Genomic DNA, 19636 nt, shown 5'->3' on the forward strand with positions numbered 1-19636 from the left:
TCCCCCAGCCATCCAAACGCCTGCAACGGAGCGTTAAATGTTCTCCTAATTTTGCGCAAACGACTGTAAGAGGGTGGCTCAATTGAATTGAATGGCTCAGTGCGAAGCTCCATAAGATGAAGCCATCGTCTGGGCAAAAATGGGGCCAACATCCTCGTTAAATATGTCCCACCTCAAGCTCGAGCCGCAAATCTGTTTTTCTGAAGAGTTAACTAGGCGACATTCATTCTCTCTCTCTCGCTGTATCTGTATCCTTGGTACACTCAATCACCATTTTAATACGGGCCTGCTCAATTGCATTTGCATTTGCCCTAATAAAGGATCAAGTATGATGGGCATAGTGGTGCTTTTGGTAAACCGCACAAAAGGATAATCATGTTCATTAAAATTTTCGATCCTGAGTCATAATCTGAAGAGAACCTACCTACCAACCTTAGGACCTTTGGACTTATAAAAATTTATAGTTGAAGGCGCAAGCTTTGCATTTATATGAAAACTATACATTTTCATGAATTTCTATCTTTCGCTTTTGATCTCTTTTAATTGCAAATTTGTAGGGATTTAATTTATAATCAGCTGCGATGGAAATCCTCTTTCTGGCTCGCATTTAACCATTTTCAGCATTCACCTTCATCTGGCAGCAACTGCTCCTTGCTGCTTTGCTGCTTTCCTGCTGCCTAATGAAAATAAAGGGCACTTTTTGGGAGCCTGCTTCCTGCTGCCTCGAATCCAAGCGAATCCAAAAGTCTTGCCGTGGCAGTTCAACTAAGCCGTAGTGCGGAAATTAGCAGATACACAGATAAATGGTGCTCGGCCTGGTTTTGGGCCAGCCATTAACAATTCGCCAGTTTCTGGCAAAAGTGTTGGCCATGTTTTGGCTGCAGCTGCAGCTTGCATCTGCAATTGCAATTGCAGAGTGGCCATTGCTCAGCAGGCCCTCTAATTTCTTGGATGGCATGCCATTTGTTCAGAGTGCTGCAAATCCAGTGGTTTTAACTTTATTTTTGGCAAATGTCGAGTGGAAGGCGAGAAGAGAAGAGACATCATGCCCCATTTACTTAACAACCATCAGAGTTGTGAGCTTGCAAAGTCGAAGTTTTGCATACATATGTACATACCCATATCTATATGTATGTACAATATATATCAAGCGTAGTTGTCCATCGATTATGATCGATTCGAAATAAAGTTATCTTTTGCAGTACGAAATTTCGATTCGGTTTCGTTGATAATCACCCAACAGAAGGATGATCCATGTTGCAATGCGCCAACTTGTAATTTAATGCTATTATCAGTCAATTTATAGTTACATATGTATGTACATATATATACATATGTACATATTTACCCACCCACGCGTAATTGTCATAATGAGAGAACACTTGTCAATCGATTATGATCGATTCAAAAGGAATATTGCCCATTGTAATGGTGCTATTCGTTTCGATTCGTTTCGAAGTCGACACATTAGGGTAAGGTAAACGTAAACACACAACAAATGCGGACAGCATAATGAGCTGGGGGCGTTTTTTTGGGCTAAGAGTCGTCGTTGTTGGTAAGTGCACTTTTTTTTTTTTTTTTTTTGTAATGTACTTTTCTACGCCCCTCGGATCAGTTCGCCATATGCACGAAACACAACTGTCGACAAAATGTGCCACAACTCCCCCCCCCCCCTCCCCTCCGCAGATAGCATTTTGCCAGGAGTCCACACATAATGCCACCGACTTATCGGACAGGACAGACAATTGGGCATCTCGGCGGTTGGTGGTAATTTGGGTCCTGCAAATGGATATATGGGTGTGGGTATTTGGTTATGTGGATATGTGGATATGTGGATATATGGGTATATGGGTATATGGGTATATTGGGCTATTGGTCTATTGGTATTGGTATTGGAGTACTGGGAGTACTGGCTGGATCTACTGGAATTACCCATTAATAGGCGTTGTTCCTGGCGATGAATTCATAAATAAAGAATATGTGGTGGTGCGTTGTGGGGATGATGTGAGAACGTGGTTCGATGGAAATTACACTGACTGTCCATATCCAATATGAAATGATTGATGCAAAGTTGGCTGGGTCTTCCACACACACACACACACACACACACTCACACTCATAATTTTGGCCACGTTTGCATGTACGTGTTTTATTATTATGCACACTGAGCACATGGCATAATGCGTGTTGCTTGGTAAGCTCGTCGAGCTGTCCGGTCTGCGAGTGGAGTTCAGAGGTCGGAGGTCGCTCTGTACACGTGTGTGTGTGTGTGTGTAGTCAGGGCACATGACGTAAGCGTTAGCCCGCGATACCCAGTATACGCCGTGTCTCGGACCCAAAACAAATTAAATTGTATTACAAAAATGGCGCACGGTGAACGGCGAATAATGGCGAATGGCGAATGGCGAATGGCGAATGGCGAATGGCGAATAGCAAATGGCGATTGGCGGGGCTCTACGCAAAATGGCAACGCAGTTGCGTGTAATATCCCCCCGCTTCAATGTGTGTGTGTGTGTGTGTGTGTGTGTGTCCTGTCCGGCGGTTGAGTGAGTAAGTGCATCGTAAATGAGTGGCACAATATTGAGCTCAACGCCCCGCCCGTTAACGATTTAAGCATAGAAATTCATAACGTCAGGGCCATTTGCGTGGCATGACAGCAGGATGGGAGGATTGAAGGATGAGAGGATGGATGCCAGGGTGGCCAGGATGGCCAGGACGAACAGAACGAACAGGACGAAGAGGACTCCCCAAGCATCAATTATTCAAGCGACGATCTGCGGGACAGTATATAGAGCTCAGATGGTAAATTATGCTGATATTATTTAAAAGGAAAAATAAAAATGCTTTAATAATGCGCAAAGTACTTTGGTACGAGTGCCAAGGAACCCAAATGCGTCGAAATAAATTCCGACAATTTCGTGGTGAATTAAATGAATTGAAATATAATTTGCCCGCTTCGTTCACTACTTTCTTGCTAGGCTAGCTTTGGGCCTAAATTATCATAATCGCAGCAATCAAGTCCAACACTTTTCCAGCCTTCATGTCTGGCGGCGGCCCTACTTTCAATCATGGAGTACACTCGAATAAAATCAATATCTATTATGAAATAATTACCATTACATATGTATGTTCGTAAAGTTTAAAAGATTAAAACCTATAACAAGAGCTTGTCACATTCAAAAATTGATTGCATTTCGCAAGTTGTGGCTTTTGTTTTTCCAAGTGTGATATTAAGAGATGAAGAAAATCCATAGGGCAATCTTGTCTAGACTAAAGCAAGAGCTAAAGTTTAACTTTCGCAACCGAAGGCTGTGCAGAAAGTTTCGCCACCTCAAACATTTGCCTTCACGCCCGTCTTCGCCAACTGAGTTGCGTAGCGGAGAGACTTTAATCAAGAAAGTTCAATTTTTTCTCTCCATTTTTTTCGCCATTGCTTTGCGGCGTTCTCGATAGCGAAAGTTTTGTCGCCTGTTGCCCGCCCGACGACTGCTCACTGCTCCACTATGCCACTATGCCACAATGCATGCTGAAGCGCTGATGGACGGGGATTCCCCACTTGCCCACCGGCTCACTCTTCAACTTTGCAACTTCCCGCTTCCCACTTCCCACTTGGCTGCGCCCGAAGTGGAGCAAATTGAAAAGGGGCGTGGCCACGTGGCAGGTGGTGGACGTAAGGCAGAGGCAGTCGCTTCGCTTCGACTTCGACTGAAATTCAAATTGAAAAACAAACTGCAGCAGGGCAAGCTGGGGGCCAAGCCAAAGGAGCCATGAAGTTGCGGCTGGCAGGAGAAAGAAATTGAATATTTGATTAGGCGAGCAGCCAGATGACAGTTGAGTCGTCCATCCAGCGTCCTCGCCAGCAAATATTGCTCTGGTATTCAGAGCCTCCGGCAAATGTCAGCTGGACTTGAACCCGAACTCGAACTCGAACTCGAACTGGAGCCGCCGGACCGCCCACTACTTGCTAACCAAATGAAACCTTAAAATGTCGCTGTGTCCGTGGCAACAAGCGAGAGATGATGATGCTGATGCTGATGCTGATGGCGATGATGATGTTGCAACATGCCCAATGTAATGTGGCATTGATTGCGCCACGATGAGCTCGCTTGGCAGTGCAACCAGAACGCACCAAGGATGCCCCAGGATGCAGCAGGATGCACCAAGGATGCAGCAAGGATGCCACAGCTCAGCATGCCCACTACTACACACGGCACTTGATTGGCAGGCGACACATTGACAGGTGCGACTCACCGCGACTTATTGAGCCGTCGCGTGCAGCTTGCCAATTTTCGAGATATGGAAATGCACCTGGCCGCCAAACACCTGTCAGCGATTTAAGTCCTCGCAGATTGGCCAACGCACCTGTACATACACATATGTAGCACGACAAAAAAAAAAAAAAGAAAAATAAAAATAAATAAATACATTATGCCCACGAATTTGCCAACATTGTATGCCTTAATTGTGGCCACACGTTTATGGCGCCGTTAAGAAGCCATCCACGAAGCCATTAAGTGCATATGAAACGGGCCCATGACATTATGACCTCTGTTACGTAACTTGGATGTTGCGTTCTGGCAGCCAAAGTATGGAAAATGTGAGGTTCGAAGACAGATTAAAAGTATAATAAGGGATTTATTTGAATGCGTTTCTGATCCGACATTTTATTGTTTTCCTTGCCAACCAACTGGTAAACCAAAAACATCCTGCAAACACCCCGCCCAGTTTAGAGCACACAAATTGCAAAACGAATGAGATTTCATCTTGGCAGCAAATATTTGTACACTTTAAACTATTACTATTACTTTAAAGGGTATTTATTTATAGATGAAGATTTTAAGGGGTACGATGACAAGTAAAAAATGGCGCTCATGTGCCGCGTGTGAAAAGAATGGCCTTGATCTGGCCATCTCGCTCGCACTATAGGGTATCCGACAGTCGCTTCTCCTTTGGTTGGTCCTTATTGGTTTTTGCGAGCTTGGTTAGCTGCTGAAATAAATCCTATTAAATCAAGAAATAATAAACAGAAAGTTTGTGAAATTCCATGAATTCCATGAAATCTAACCCTTTCATGGAAAACCAACTCGCATCTTACAGATATCCAACCGCCTTCTATTGCCCCCCGCCCCCCACCGCACCAACTTTCCATTCTTCGTTTTGGCATGCACGCTTTTTAATAAAGCATCCAACTAAAAGAAATGGCAGACCGACGGGTAAAGATAGCAATTTCGGTGGTGCCCACCATTTGAACTTCCACTTCCATTTCCACTTCCACTTCCACTTCCATTCAGCTAAATGATTGCAATGACCATTGAAGCGCGGCTAACCGAGCAACACTTGGGCGCCAATTCGACACACAGAGTAATTTGCAAATAGGCTTAAAGTGCACTGTGGGCAAATAGCCTTGACTTTTTGGAAATTGAAAAAAAAAAAAAAATATGTAAAAATCCATCAGTACAAAGAGATGCCTATGTAGTTGTGTTTATTAAATGCGCACGCAGAGCTTAAATCATATGGCATTCGCATTGTTCTATCTTATCTTAAGATGCAATATACATACTAATACGTACGTTTCATTAAATGGAGTTTCATTTGTTAACTACTAATATCCATGCCACACACCGAGATCACAAAAATTCGCCGTGTAGAAGGACGAATAAGCATACACACACACACATACATATGCACATGCATATGTATTGTATTTGGCAGGAGTGCACAGAAGTTTGCTGGCGAAAGAGCAAACACCAATAGAACTTTTGCGAAACAAAAACACATGTGTGTGAAAGTGTTCTTGCATCGTTCGTCGCCATCAGTGGCGAAAAGCGACGAAAAGCTAATATGTGTATAAAAATGTTTTCCTTTGGTCCCCCCTTTTAGCGGCAAGCAACGAGCACATGCTTTTATGGCTGGCTCTTTGAATAGAGGCAGCTAGATTAACAATCGCATTCAAAGAGCAATTACAAATAAGAGTGTCACGCTTGGCTCCGCAGAGCCGAATTTCGAATGCCCTATTAGTTAAAGCCCTATTGGCTAAATATCCGTTTGCTTGCCTTGGCCATTGAACAAGTTAGTTTCAATGGAATGGAACAAGTTTCTTAACATAATTACTTAAAGTTAAGTAATTAAGCAGTTAAGAGCAGTTAAGAAAAGTTTGTTAGCAAATTAAGCGGTTTTAAAAGTATTTTTTATATATTTAAAATGCAATCAATTACTATGCTATAAATACAAAAAACGTATAATCCTGATTCTGATAATATCACTTAAATATAACAATTCCTATACAAAGGATCACATTGAATTATACTTGAATTGCATTTAAAGTGTTCTCTCTGTTTCGTCCTTTTTGTGGGAAAAAGCCAGTCTATATGTAGATATCTACAGATACAGAAGCAAAACACTGAATCCTACTCCGTTGCCAGCATTCAGACCAAAATTATAATAACCTTGATGTAAAAAAAACGCAAAGGAGCGTAGCTTTGGTGGTCTGGGCGATGAAAACCCTTGAAATAGACATTGCTATTGCGATTGCTACTGTTACTTTAACGCGAATGGATCGGAAAAAATAGGGCAAATCATAAAAGAAATATAAATGCGCTTCATTTAGCAACAAATTGTTGTGACGACAGAATAACAACAAAATTGAATTCTTGTCCGCTTTCAAACGGTTCAGCAACTTTTGTTGCATAGACACACTTAAAATGCCATTGCCAATTGGCATACGACAAAAGGAAAGAAAAGCACTGAAAACAGCGGAAAACGTGAAAGCGGGAAAACAAAGCGAGCAGAACACAAAAAAAAAAAAATAAAAAATGAAAAAATGGAGCCGAGCCAGGGAAAAAAGTGAATTGGGAGCCATAAAATGAACGAAAACCGAAACCAAAGCAATTAAATTTGTTTAAATCGATTTAATCTGACAATAGACAATGGACCGCATGCCACGCCCTCGTAGATTTGTGTTGGACTTTCAGTTGGGGTTCACTTCAGTTCGCATCATTTGAATATTGGTGCTTTTGCCCACCATATAGCAACAATTACAACCGCAATTGCCAATAAAATGACAATGACAACAAAAAAATTCTATGCCAGTTTGCGAATCCAACGAAACGAACTTAAGTTATTTATAAAGCAATCAATGTATTGTATTTTGCCCCCCTTTTTATAAATGTGATGAAAAGATGAAATTGAAATCATATTTTTGCATTTGAAGCACGTTGCCAGCGGATTGAGTTAGATTTAGAAGCTCTAATTTTATTTGGCTGCCAACTGGTATTGTTTATAAACCGAATGGTATATATTTTAAGGAAGTACATAGATTACATTTGGCATGCCAATGCATACAATTTTTAGGCTTAATGGACTGCTGTGCTGGGCTCTTCTCGAATACTGAGTGCTTATCAATGTGAAGTTGATGGCTAAAAAAAAATGTATGCATATAGAATGGCGGTGCGCTTCGTCACTATGTGAACAGCTGTTTGTCGCTATTCTAGCAAATTCAGCATTATGCTTATACAGGGTGTATTTATAGGCTATACTAGGCTGTTTAGTTTCATCTAATCACGATGAACAACAAAGCGCATAACTAAGTAAATATGTTAATTGGCCGACGGGGACAAAAGCAAGGATTTACTGGATGGTTGGCTGGCTGGCTGGCTGGCTGGTTTTCCAGCCCCACGAATTTCGCACACATATTGCTGCACAGAGCGTAACGCAAAAGTTTTGTGGGTCGTTCGTTGTAAATGGCTGCGATTTCAATTCCAAAAGTTTGAGGTATTAATCCAAGTTTGGCGGTTTTCGCCGACAACTCACCGCACGAAATTCCAACATCGCTGACTGAAGGAGCTTTCTAAAAACCCATACCCATGCCAATCATTCGCTTCCCAGAACACCGAGAACACCGAGAACATCCAGAACGCAGTGGCAAAACAACGAACGAAAACCCATTGAGAAAATATTTAACAAAGCGAAAAATTGCACCGCTTTTCTTTTATTTGCATATTTAATTTGTTTTGAGGTTTTTTCTATCCGAGCAAAAAACCGCTGACACAGGCAGCGGCAGAAAACAAAAAAAAAACCAAAAAAAAACTGAAAAAAATTACAAAAATTGTGCACAAACAAAAGGAAAGCAAACAGCACACACGGGCATACTCAAAGTATATTCACCCAACTGAACTGAATACACGAATACAACGAATGTACGAATCCACGAAATGGAGAGCCCACTTAACTCCGCCCCCTTGATTTTCCTGACGGCTTGAATTTGGCGGCCCAAACCCCTCCTCCATCTGGCCAATCTAAAAATGTATCAAACTCACATCAAATATATGGATTTCTTTCTGTTTATTTTCCAATATTTGTAATTATAGAGCGGCAATAAAGGCATCGCAAGTAGTGGGATATTTATGATAATCACGATATTCAGGATATTCGAGATGTTCAGGTGATGATATGTTCAGTAGATGAAAATAGAAATGGGGGAAAGTATTTGAAATCAATCATCAATCAAATCAATAGTAGTAGCAGTAGCCGTAATCTTCAATCGGCTTTCAGTGCCCACAGTATTTGTTCAACTTTGAGTTGTGACGAAGGTTTTTGTGCGGCTGATTCTTTCCACGTTAATAACTACAAGTTCTTAAATATTAAATATATATGTATATTCTGTTGCCTGCGGTGTGGCTTTTGGTATTAAATAAAGTTTTTCTTAGCGCTGCAGCCACGTTGAACCAATATTTGTCTCGTTCGTAGCCGCCGTGGCCGGAAAAATGGATCGACTGGGTAGCCAGGAGCACGTGGCGCTTATTTTCGGTGCCTTCGGAAGTGTTGACGTCACGAATAGCGCTTAATTAAAGCGGAATACCCGGCTCAATGCTAAAGAGGCGGTCCTCTTCAGCCGCACAAACTCACCATTTTTTGTGTCTTGTTTGCACTTGCTTAAGAGGAAAGCCGCCCACTCCCCACTCCCCACTCCCCACTCACCATTTTCCATTTGCCGCTCCCCGCTCCCCAATCCCCACTTCCCACTTCCCAATATGATGGCGAAAAATGGGAGGCGGGCCATCTTGGCAGCAATGCCGCAAGTCAGTTAGAAGCCGCAAACTGTCACAGTTTAACAACATTTTCATTAATCAAGCCGCTGCTGTTCTCCGCTCTTCTCAGCTTTTTCCCCGCTTTTCCTCGCTTTTCCTCGCTTTTCCCTGCTGTTCTCTGCTCTTCTGCCACCTGAAGAGTTGGCCAAAAAGAAAAAAGGACTAAACAGCAGATTAAGGGGACGGTTACGGGGACAAGGACGAATCTGAATCCTTGTTTCTGCCTTTGTCGTCCCGCTGTCAATCTTTTGTGGAGATTCCTCCTGCTCCGAGTTCCACTTTCCCCAGCACTTTCTTTTGCCACCCCTCCCACCGAAACCCTTTTAATTATGGCGAGCATTTTTCCATTTGATTTATTCACTCACATTTAAACGCAGAAATTCCCCGAAAGTGACAAAAACTGCGTGGTGATAAGGGAGATTATATTATCTAAATAGTCAGCACACTATGCCAATAAAATCAGATTTTATATATTTAGAAATGTTTCAATATAAAAAAAAAACGAGTCATTAGTGCCAGTCATTCCAGCTAAATGCAATCAATTATGGTATTTAAAACATTCGTGTGTATTAAATTAATACATTTTAATACGATTTAAAGTGTTTGGAGAACTAATAAATACTTAATAAATAAATGTTATTATTTATAATCATTAGTAATGGCAAAATTTACATGTGAATATCTAAACAAAAAATGTTCTTCGCTGGAATGAATCTAAAATGGTTCCTTAAACATATTTTATTTAAGAAATCTTAACTTACAACTTACACTTGCAACGCATAATCTTAATTTAAACAGCTAAATTAAATGTATCTCAGAAATGGTATCTTTAATTAATGTTTCTTTGAACGGAGTTTGATACACGTATGCAAATAGGAGCCATTCGATCAATTTGTAATAAAACTTGCTGCTCCTGCGAGCCATGGAAAACATAATCCTCTTGTATCGGGACCACACCACATGTATATATATATATATAAATATATATATATTGCATTATGCGGGAGCTGCGAATGCCTCGCTAATTACCCAATCCCATTGATGACACACAACAAACTTTTGCCAATAAGGCAAATCCTTTTGGCCTTGCCGCTAATGTCTCACCTTTTGCCTCGTTAGCAACCCCTGGGTCCGGTTATCTCCATCCCCATCCCCATCCCCAACCGCATTCGTATCCGTATCCTTGTCCATATCCTCGCCCTTGTCCCTTTGGACAGGCAGAGAGCCCGAGTTAAGCCCACTCACTTTTCGAAACACTTTATTAATTGACAAACTCTGTGCATTTTTTCGCATTTCTTTCAGGTGGAAAGAGCAGCCGCAAGAGCAGAAGAAGCACGGCTATTCGGGAGCTTAGAGCCCACCACTGTCCGCCGGGACATTAATTAATCACGGGGCCTTGTCATTCGCACGGATCGAGGAGTGGCACAGCGAGCCGGAGAAGGGTGCAAAAATCAAATTAACAGTGCGTCAAAAGGATTAATACCGTGCAGCCAAGGGCAGGAGTTTGGAGCACGTAGCGGACGCGGCGAGGCGATTAAACGAAACCAAACCGACCCGTTATCCACATACCCGGGGTCAGCGCTTGGAGTTTGGAGTTCGTTCGCAGCTGCTCATAGCTGCGAAGCTGCCTGTTTCGGCGGCACGTGTTCGGCGGCTCGTCGTCGCGGATTAGCGCGATAAATCCCGATACAGCCGCGCCAGAACGAACAACAAAATCATCCGCATCCGCATCCGCATCCCCATCCCTAGCTAGACGCAGACTTAGAGCCACAGCCAGCGATGATGGGCAACAGAACGGAACGAAGCGGACGACGACTGGGGATGATCCTTCTGCTGCTGGGTGTGCTAGTGGTTCTAATGGCCCTACCGCCGCCCACCGCAGGCACCACCGATTGGATGCAGAGCTGCGGTACATGCCACTGTCAGTGGAATTCGGGCAAGAAGAGCGCCGACTGCAAGAACAAGGCGCTAACCAAAATTCCGCAGGACATGAGCAACGAGATGCAGGTGCTGGACTTTGCCCACAATCAAATACCCGAGCTGCGGCGCGAAGAGTTCCTACTGGCCGGTCTGCCCAATGTGCACAAGATCTTTTTGCGCAACTGCACCATCCAGGAGGTGCATCGCGAGGCCTTCAAGGGTCTGCATATCCTAATCGAGCTGGACCTGTCGGGCAATCGGATACGGGAACTGCATCCGGGCACTTTCGCCGGCCTGGAGAAGCTGCGCAACGTGATCATCAACAACAACGAGATCGAGGTGCTGCCCAACCATCTGTTCGTCAACCTGAGCTTCCTGTCGCGCATCGAGTTCCGGAACAATCGATTGCGCCAGGTGCAGCTGCACGTCTTCGCTGGCACAATGGCGCTGAGCGCCATTTCGCTGGAACAGAACCGCCTCTCACATCTGCACAAGGAGACATTCAAGGATCTGCAGAAGCTGATGCATCTATCGCTGCAGGGTAACGCATGGAACTGCAGCTGCGAGCTGCAGGACTTTCGCGACTTTGCGATCAGCAAACGGCTCTACACACCGCCCACCGATTGCCAGGAGCCGCCACAGCTGCGCGGCAAGCTGTGGAGCGAGGTGCCATCGGAGAACTTCGCCTGCCGGCCGCGCATTTTGGGTTCCGTGCGCTCCTTCATCGAGGCCAATCACGACAATATCTCGCTACCCTGCCGCATTGTCGGCAGTCCGCGTCCCAATGTCACCTGGGTGTACAACAAGCGGCCATTGCAGCAGTACGACCCGCGTGTGCGTGTCCTCACCTCCGTGGAACAGATGCCGGAGCAGCCCTCCCAGGTGCTCACCTCGGAGCTGCGCATCGTGGGCGTACGGGCCTCCGACAAGGGTGCCTACACCTGTGTGGCGGATAACCGGGGCGGACGGGCGGAGGCCGAGTTCCAGCTGCTCGTGAGCGGTGACTATGCCGGCGCGGTATCCGCCTCCGATGGCATGGGCATGGGCGCCATTGGGGCACCAACCATTGATCCGCAAACGAACATGTTTCTCATCATCTGTCTAATCATTACGACGCTGCTGCTCCTGCTGCTCGTGGCGGTGCTGACGCTCTTCTGGTACTGCCGTCGCATCAAGACCTATCAAAAGGACACCACCATGATGAGCGGCGACGGGCTGATCTCTTCCAAGATGGACAAGACGCACAACGGCTCCATGCTCGAGGGTTCCGTCATCATGGAGATGCAGAAGAGCCTGCTCAACGAGGTCAATCCAGTCGAGAAGCCGCCACGGCGCACGGACATCGAGAGCGTGGATGGTGGCGATGACGTGCTCGAGATCAAGAAGACGCTGCTCGACGACACCGTCTATGGTGAGTAGTCGCAGAGGTGCCAAGGATGTTATATATACTGTATAAACTGGCATAATTGGGTGGAAAAACGCAGGCTGTTTTTTTTTTTTTTTCTAACGCAGTGCGATTTCGAAAGATAAAATAGAATGAGAGGCTATTTTTTTTTAATTATGGCTAACTAAACAAACTCTATTTTAATATTGAAATGCATTTGCACATTCAAATGCTATATATTTACTAATATATTTAAGCGCGAAAATGTGAAGGATTTAAGTTTTTATTGCCAGACAAAATGTTAACCACACACATGCCAGGTCATGATTGCATGTTTTATTTCGTCATTAATGTTTATTATTTGTAAAAACAGCGCATTTAAGTGGCCAGCCACTAAATTCAAAGTGTGGGTCCATTTCCAACTATTTTTTTTTTTTCCACACCTAATGCATTCGCTTCTCGCCAGGTGTTTCAATCAGCAATTGTGATTATGTCCTGGCTTTTGTGCGATAAAAATCATATTATTGCCATTATGTCGTTGAGCAGAAAAACAGGCAAATTGCCGTGTAATGTTAATAAATAACATGACAAAGTTAAAAACAAACAAAAAATGAGCAACGGAGTGGAGTATCTCATGCTCCTTGAAGGGATTAGTTGACAATCATAGCGAATTGATTAGTAATTCTGCGATTTAATAACAAGCTAGATGGCTTATCATCGCCACGTCATCATCATGGCTGAGCATCGTTGAGCAGCAAATGATGCGAAAGTCTCCTGTCAACATGGAGTGTTGTCCATCTATCTCTATTTAGCCAGAGTTTCCATCTGGTTGGCACTCCAGGACGTTTGTCGACGGAATGACCACCATGCCAAATGCTGCTGGCAATGCAAACACACTTGTATTTTCGCGCAAAAGGCAAAACACCGAAATTTCATTTGCCCTGGGTTCCCAAATGGTTATCCTGGCCCCGTTCTCCTGGGGCTCGGGCAGGCCCATCGTTTGTTTGTTGAAATTTTCCAATTTGCTCATCAACTATTAGGGCGAGCAGGAAACGCAGAAAAACCAACAATGTTTGGCAAACAAACACACCCAGCAGCGCACCTACATACCATACATACATACATACATACATACATGGCAATATTAAGCGAGGCTGTCAAACTAAATTGGAATCGTAAATCACGCGGATTCGTGATGAATCTATTAGCTAATCTCGCAGTTCATTCGATCGTCATTCGCGCTACCCATCAGTCATCATACAATATAAATGTGATGACTTGAAACTGATTCGAAGTCTTTATGATGAGATAAGTAGCTAGAAATACTTGGCTTAGTATTATACGTTAAGTAGGCCAAAGGACTATAGTTTCCCCACGATTCCCTTTAGCAGCTTGCATATATTAAAGTAATAATCTGAATACATTTAGTACATAAATAGTATGGTCTATATTATATATTTAAAAGAATATTGAAAGAAACTGTTGAAATGTGGATTGCACCGACAGTGGGAAAGACAATTGAACGCAATTGATGAACTGAACCGAACTGGACATGGACATGGGCAGGGGCAGGGGCAGGGGCAGGACTGGAATGAGCTGAACTGGGGTGAACAGCACTCGTGTGTCACTTATGCCCAAAGTTTCTCGTCCGGATTGGCCAAACGAGCAGTGACATGTGCCAAGTGTGCTCATGTGCTCCGCTTCCACGGGCGAGGGGATTACCCAAGAATCATTATTTTTCAAAAGAAATGGCTATCAAAACTATTTGCAACGGACGCGGATGCCGGATTAAAAGCCACAGAGGGCTTTGGTGCGGCACATAACTACTGAAAATCCCTCGAATACGTCAAAGCGTAGTAGAAAAATCAAACAGAATTAATCCCGCCTTTTCTGTTCACGCAACACAGCTCCTGGGATTATGTATATTCGATCGAAATGTAATTGCATAGTGAAATGTGCCTTATTCAACAGGAGCTCCATAGAGGAGTGGGATTAAGTTGGTGACCAATAGAAGTCGAGTAGGACTTAATACAGATCTTAACTCTCGTTAATGGAATAGTCAGCCATGCAGACATTTAGTAATATGCTCCAACATCTTCTTCTCCATTCCAGTGGCCAATCACTCGCGCGACGAAGAAGCCGTCTCAGTGGCCATGTCGGATACGACGACCACGCCCCGATCTCGACACACCTACGTGGATGATGCGTATGCCAATAGCTTGCCACCGGATCTGCTGGCCTTTCCCGCTCGCGTGCCGCCCACCTCGCCCTCGATGCAATCGTCGCAGTCGAACATACCCGACCAGGTGATCTACGGCATCCGTTCGCCACCGTCGCTAACCAGTCCGGTCTACACGCATATGACGCCGCACGGCATCTACGGCACCAAGACGATGACGGCTCCGCATAACGGCTTTATGACGCTGCAGCATCCCAAGTCGCGCAACCTGGCGCTCATTGCCACCACCAACAGCAGTCGCCAGCACCAGCACCACCATCAGCTGCAGCAGCAGCAGCAGCACCACCACCACCACCAGCAGCAACAACAACAGCAGCAGCAGCAGCAACATCCGCTGGCCACCACATCGCCCTTCCTGCCCGCACCCGTCGTCTATTCGCCGGCCACGGGTGTGGTCATGAAACAGGGATATATGACCATTCCGCGCAAGCCGCGCGCTCCCAGCTGGGCGCCCAGTACTTCCGGTGCCGCTGGCCACGGATCCATTCAGCTAAGTGAATTCCAGAGCCCCACATCGCCGAATCCCAGCGAGACTGGCACCGCCACCACCGCGGAACTGCAGGCGGAGCCAGTGTACGACAACTTGGGATTGCGAACCACTGCCGGCGGCAACTCCACCCTCAATCTGACCAAGATCGCCGGCTCACAGGGGGGCGCTGGTCAGCAGTACTCGATGCGGGACCGACCACTTCCGGCCACGCCCAGCCTGACATCGGTGTCCTCGGCGACCAATGCCAGTAAGATTTACGAGCCCATACACGAGCTGATTCAGCAGCAACAGCAGTTGCAACAACAACAACAGCAGCAGCAGCAGCGACTGGGCTCCATGGACACGGAACCCCTGTACGGAGTTCGGCAACAGGGGATCACGATACTGCCCGGCTCGAGCATTAGCGGTGCCGGACTGGGCCACGCCGCCTACCTTTCACCCGGCTCGGGTGCCGCCGTATCGCCAAGCCACGCCAGCAGCAGCGGTGACTCTCCGAAGGCCGCCAAGATCCCACCACGCCCACCACCGAAGCCCAAGAAGAAGATGTCCGTGACGACGACGCGCAGCGGCCAGGGCAGCACCAGCCAGCTCTTCGACGACGAGGGCGAGGATGGCACCGAGGTCTAGTTTGGCACCCACGGCGATCTCCGCCATCGCCGGCAGCTGGCGATGTGATGCAATGTAGCGATGCAATGCATGCGATGGAATGGAATGGAATAGAATATGATGGGATGGGATGCATTGTGATGTCGTTGCCGACAGCGAGCAGCAGCAGATGCGGATCCAGTTGGATGATGAGGAATGGGGAATCCATGGCGGGCTGAAGCTGATGCTGATAACTTTATTGCGCGTATGGGATGTGGGATGCAGCCCCCCAGTCGACAACAGAATACAACATCAACATCAACATCAACATGAACGTCAACACATCCCCTGTTGCGGCTTGTAAAAATAGCCGGCGGAAGGATTCTGTTCCGTGGTTCACGCCACTGCGTGACTTGTGTGCCAAACGACTGATGTAGGTTTTAGTAATTAAATCGATGAACATGCAACACACCAGTTCTTCTTCTGGTCTGGAAAATGCGACGGGAAATATGTAATCTTCGGCGAGTTGGATGAAAAAAGAAAAAAAAAAAAAAAACAAATAGACAGACATACAAATCCGTATAGGGCGATAAAGTCGCTTTTAGGAGCATCAAATCCCAAATTCGTATAGGCGGATATACGTAAAACCCAATTTTAAAACCACCTTTTTTTGTGTAGACTATAGCTAGTTCGGTACAAAATGCATTATTCGTATATAGAGAGACATATATATATATATATATACACCAACGCATACATACACACACACACAGAATTTTAAACTTATATGAACCCTAGAAGAACAAGTATCCTATTATGAACAAGTATACATAAAGAACTTTCAAATCAACGACAGTTTATTCAAGCGCAATGAAGAGGAATAAAACACTCACTTTTTTTCCAAATTTTTTAAAATTGTACATGTAAAGGCATACAGTTAATCGCATTAGGCTACATACATATATAGTACATAGATACATATATATAAATATATATATATATATGCATATATATATATATTAATGATATATACTTATATTAGCGTAAGCAACCACTTGCATCCTTAATTTTTTTTTTTTAGTTTACGAAAGCCACCACGCGATTCGGGAATTAAACTACATGAAAGTATATTTATAGCGGGTAAGTTTGTTAAGTGCGTTTAGCGGTAGGATAAAGAGTTTGCATTTCGCAATTAAAACAATGAATTGAAACTTCTATGTATACATATAGTCTAGAGGAGGACGCGCAGCTATAATTACGATTGTACTAGTTATAAAGATATATTAAATAAATTGTATGTACATGGACTCACGTATGACATTCTAGGACTAAATATACACCCAATCTCCCATTACCGCTGAGAAGAAACGAAGATTTATAGGCAAAAAAACAAAAAAAACACTCCCTCAAATTACCCTCAGCCGACTCGTTTATTAGCCAAACTAAGCATCCAAATCAGCAGCAATCATTCGCAATACATCAGTACGAATATACCCACAAAGTGTCGTTGAGTCCAATGGGTAACATTGAATGCCAGCTACTAGCTAGCTACTAGTTGAGTCCAGTCCAGACCATTCTTTGCCATGCTGTACGATATTTCCCCCAATCACTCTGCATTTTCTTATCATTATTTATAACAATTTTACACTATATACAATTAGTTTCCTGCAGCGCACTGGCGATCTCCATGCAGATGCGTTTTTATTTAATAAAAATGCACTCTCAGGCTCTGCCAAACTAATTTATTTTTGAGCTTGTGGGGAAGGGAGGAGCAGGTGGAAATAGAGAACGACACTCTAAATAAAAATTAAAAAAGGGCAGGCCTGAAAAAGATCCGAGAGTTAAGAGCCAGTGCTTTCAATAGGTATACATATATATATATATATATATAGAGACGTGTAAAGTACAGCCCCAACCTTGCCCCTAGAAAATCGTTACTTGATGCGGATTTACTAGGCGAATCAACGAAACTACGAGTGTAAACATCCGACCCATACTTGGTTTTAAATAAGCAAAAGTATTACGTAAATCATAAGTTACCTTACATTTTTTATCGTGCTCGTTTTTTATTTTTTTTTTTGTGTGTATTTACAAAGTAATTATTTGTAGAGTTTGCTTTCGAATTTGGACAAACGCAACATGATTGTAATAAATATCTCAGAAATTCAAAGCTCTTATATGCAGGCATTTTGAAAAACCAGAAACAGAAACAAATATAAATACAGCAAAAAAAAAAAAAAAATATTGTAACGTTGCGAACAATTTGTTCAAATTAGCTCAAAATCAAAACAATTATAATTATAAATTGTAATCTAACTGTAATTGATAGAAGGGTTCTTATATATACGTTTTTTTTTATAATTTTGCATAATTTGCCTAACATATAAAATATTAAAATAAACTATGAATAAAAGGAATCCAACCAACCAGGTGTTTGTTATTTACTCGAACTGGGACTTCCTTTTTAGCCACAACAACCAAACAACTATTTTCTGCAGTGTACAAATGTCGACAGCTGTTCGCCTAATCGAAGCACTTCGATTCATGATAGAAAATTTAAAAAGTTAATGCCCGCCAGGGTGCTGTCGCCCTTTTTTTTTCAATATTACGCAACATAAAACTTATATTGAAATCAACTTTTAAACAAGCCAGTGTCTGTGTGTGCGAGTTTGTGTGTTTTTTTTTACGATGATGTTTTTATTATTTGATCAACGCACTGTTACCCATGCGGCAACTTAATTTGATCTGCTTAAATTATTTTATTTTACAATGTGTCTTGGTTACTTAAGACTAACAGATTTTTAATCCTAAAAATGTTAGGGAGAATTATAATAGTTGATATAACATAGTAATTATTATTTATTTGATTATTCTAATGAATTTTAAAACTAAGACTTTCTAGGTCAAAACCAGGTTAGGGAGGTCATGAGGGTGGTGTCGCTTGAGTCTTCTTTTGGCTCTAGTCCGAGGGTCAGCATTGACCACAGCTGCAGTTCCTAGCTTCCTTGCTAGGCTGTTGGGGTGTACATTAAGCCTTTCCATATATTTTTGGGCGATGTTCTGGAGCTTGTCTCCTAATTTGGGCACCTTGAGGTCGCGTTCGATGTCTCTTGTTCTCATATACCAAGGAGCCCCCGAAATTCTTCTTAAGGTCTTCGCCTGTAAGATCCGGATCTTAGTGCGAGTTTGTGTGTAAAAGGACAGCATGCTGCACACGCCCGAAAGCATGCAACACTTTTTTGTAAGACATCACAAAATGTTGCCGAAAAGTTTTTTATTCTTCCATTTACTTGTATCGGCAAAGAGCATGCTGTTTTTCAGCTGAAATGTGCAGCACGAATGTATATAATTGACCAGCATTAACGGGAATGTCGCTGTAGCCATGTTACACGGAAAATCTAGGTCTCCGGAACAAGCAAGTATCCTTCGCCAAGTGAACGAGGACTTCTGGGACACCACGCCAACTAGAGCATTGTCTACTGTTTTCCGAGGCATTTAATGGATATTTATTTGAAAATCACAACGCATTTCAAAGCATTTGATTGCTTGCGTTGTCCCACTTAAGTAGGCAATGCATTATGTAACGAATCAGCCGAGGGTATCCCATAAAACATAACTAGATATTTATTGAAAAAGAAACAAAAAAAAACGCAACACATTTTAGTAGATTTTCGCATTGGATTGTTTGTGCTTAGTGCTTGGCCCATTTACATACGTACACAATACAATTTGTAACATGTTAGCAATGGGTATCCCGCAGTCGGGACACACGCCGTCCATCCTACTTTTTTTCTTGCGAAAAAGCGGACAAGCAAGCTGAGCACAAAACTCGACAGTAGCAACAATGTAGTTGCAAAGAAGTAGACAGTCGGGCGAGGCAGAAGGAGCTGCTGCCCTGCCGAGGAAGCGCACAACTATATCTGAAAATTGGA

At 43.7% G+C, this 19636-nt stretch overlaps 1 protein-coding gene across 4 annotated transcripts in view, besides 1 other annotated feature; it reads left to right on the forward strand.

Moving 5' to 3' along the window:
- Positions 1–18110, forward strand: part of kek5 (kekkon 5) — a 118734-nt gene extending 100624 nt beyond the window's left edge. For 3 of the 4 annotated variants that reach the window (NM_167648.3, NM_167647.3, NM_133154.5), the window contains 2 exons: positions 10389–12417; positions 14503–16237. In NM_167648.3, coding sequence (NP_728243.1) covers positions 10866–12417; positions 14503–15746 — 2796 coding nt within the window. In that variant the 5' untranslated portion in view covers positions 10389–10865 and the 3' untranslated portion in view covers positions 15747–16237. Of the gene's footprint in view, positions 1–10388; positions 12418–14502 lie in introns of all 4 variants that reach the window. The other variant, NM_001258817.2, reaches the window with a different exon arrangement.
- A 270-nt stretch (positions 18111–18380) lies between these two features.
- Positions 18381–18882: a mobile genetic element.
- Positions 18883–19636: the final 754 nt, after the last annotated feature.

This window comes from Drosophila melanogaster, chromosome X, assembly GCF_000001215.4.
Source record: "Drosophila melanogaster chromosome X".
NCBI classification, from domain to species: Eukaryota; Metazoa; Arthropoda; class Insecta; order Diptera; family Drosophilidae; genus Drosophila; species Drosophila melanogaster.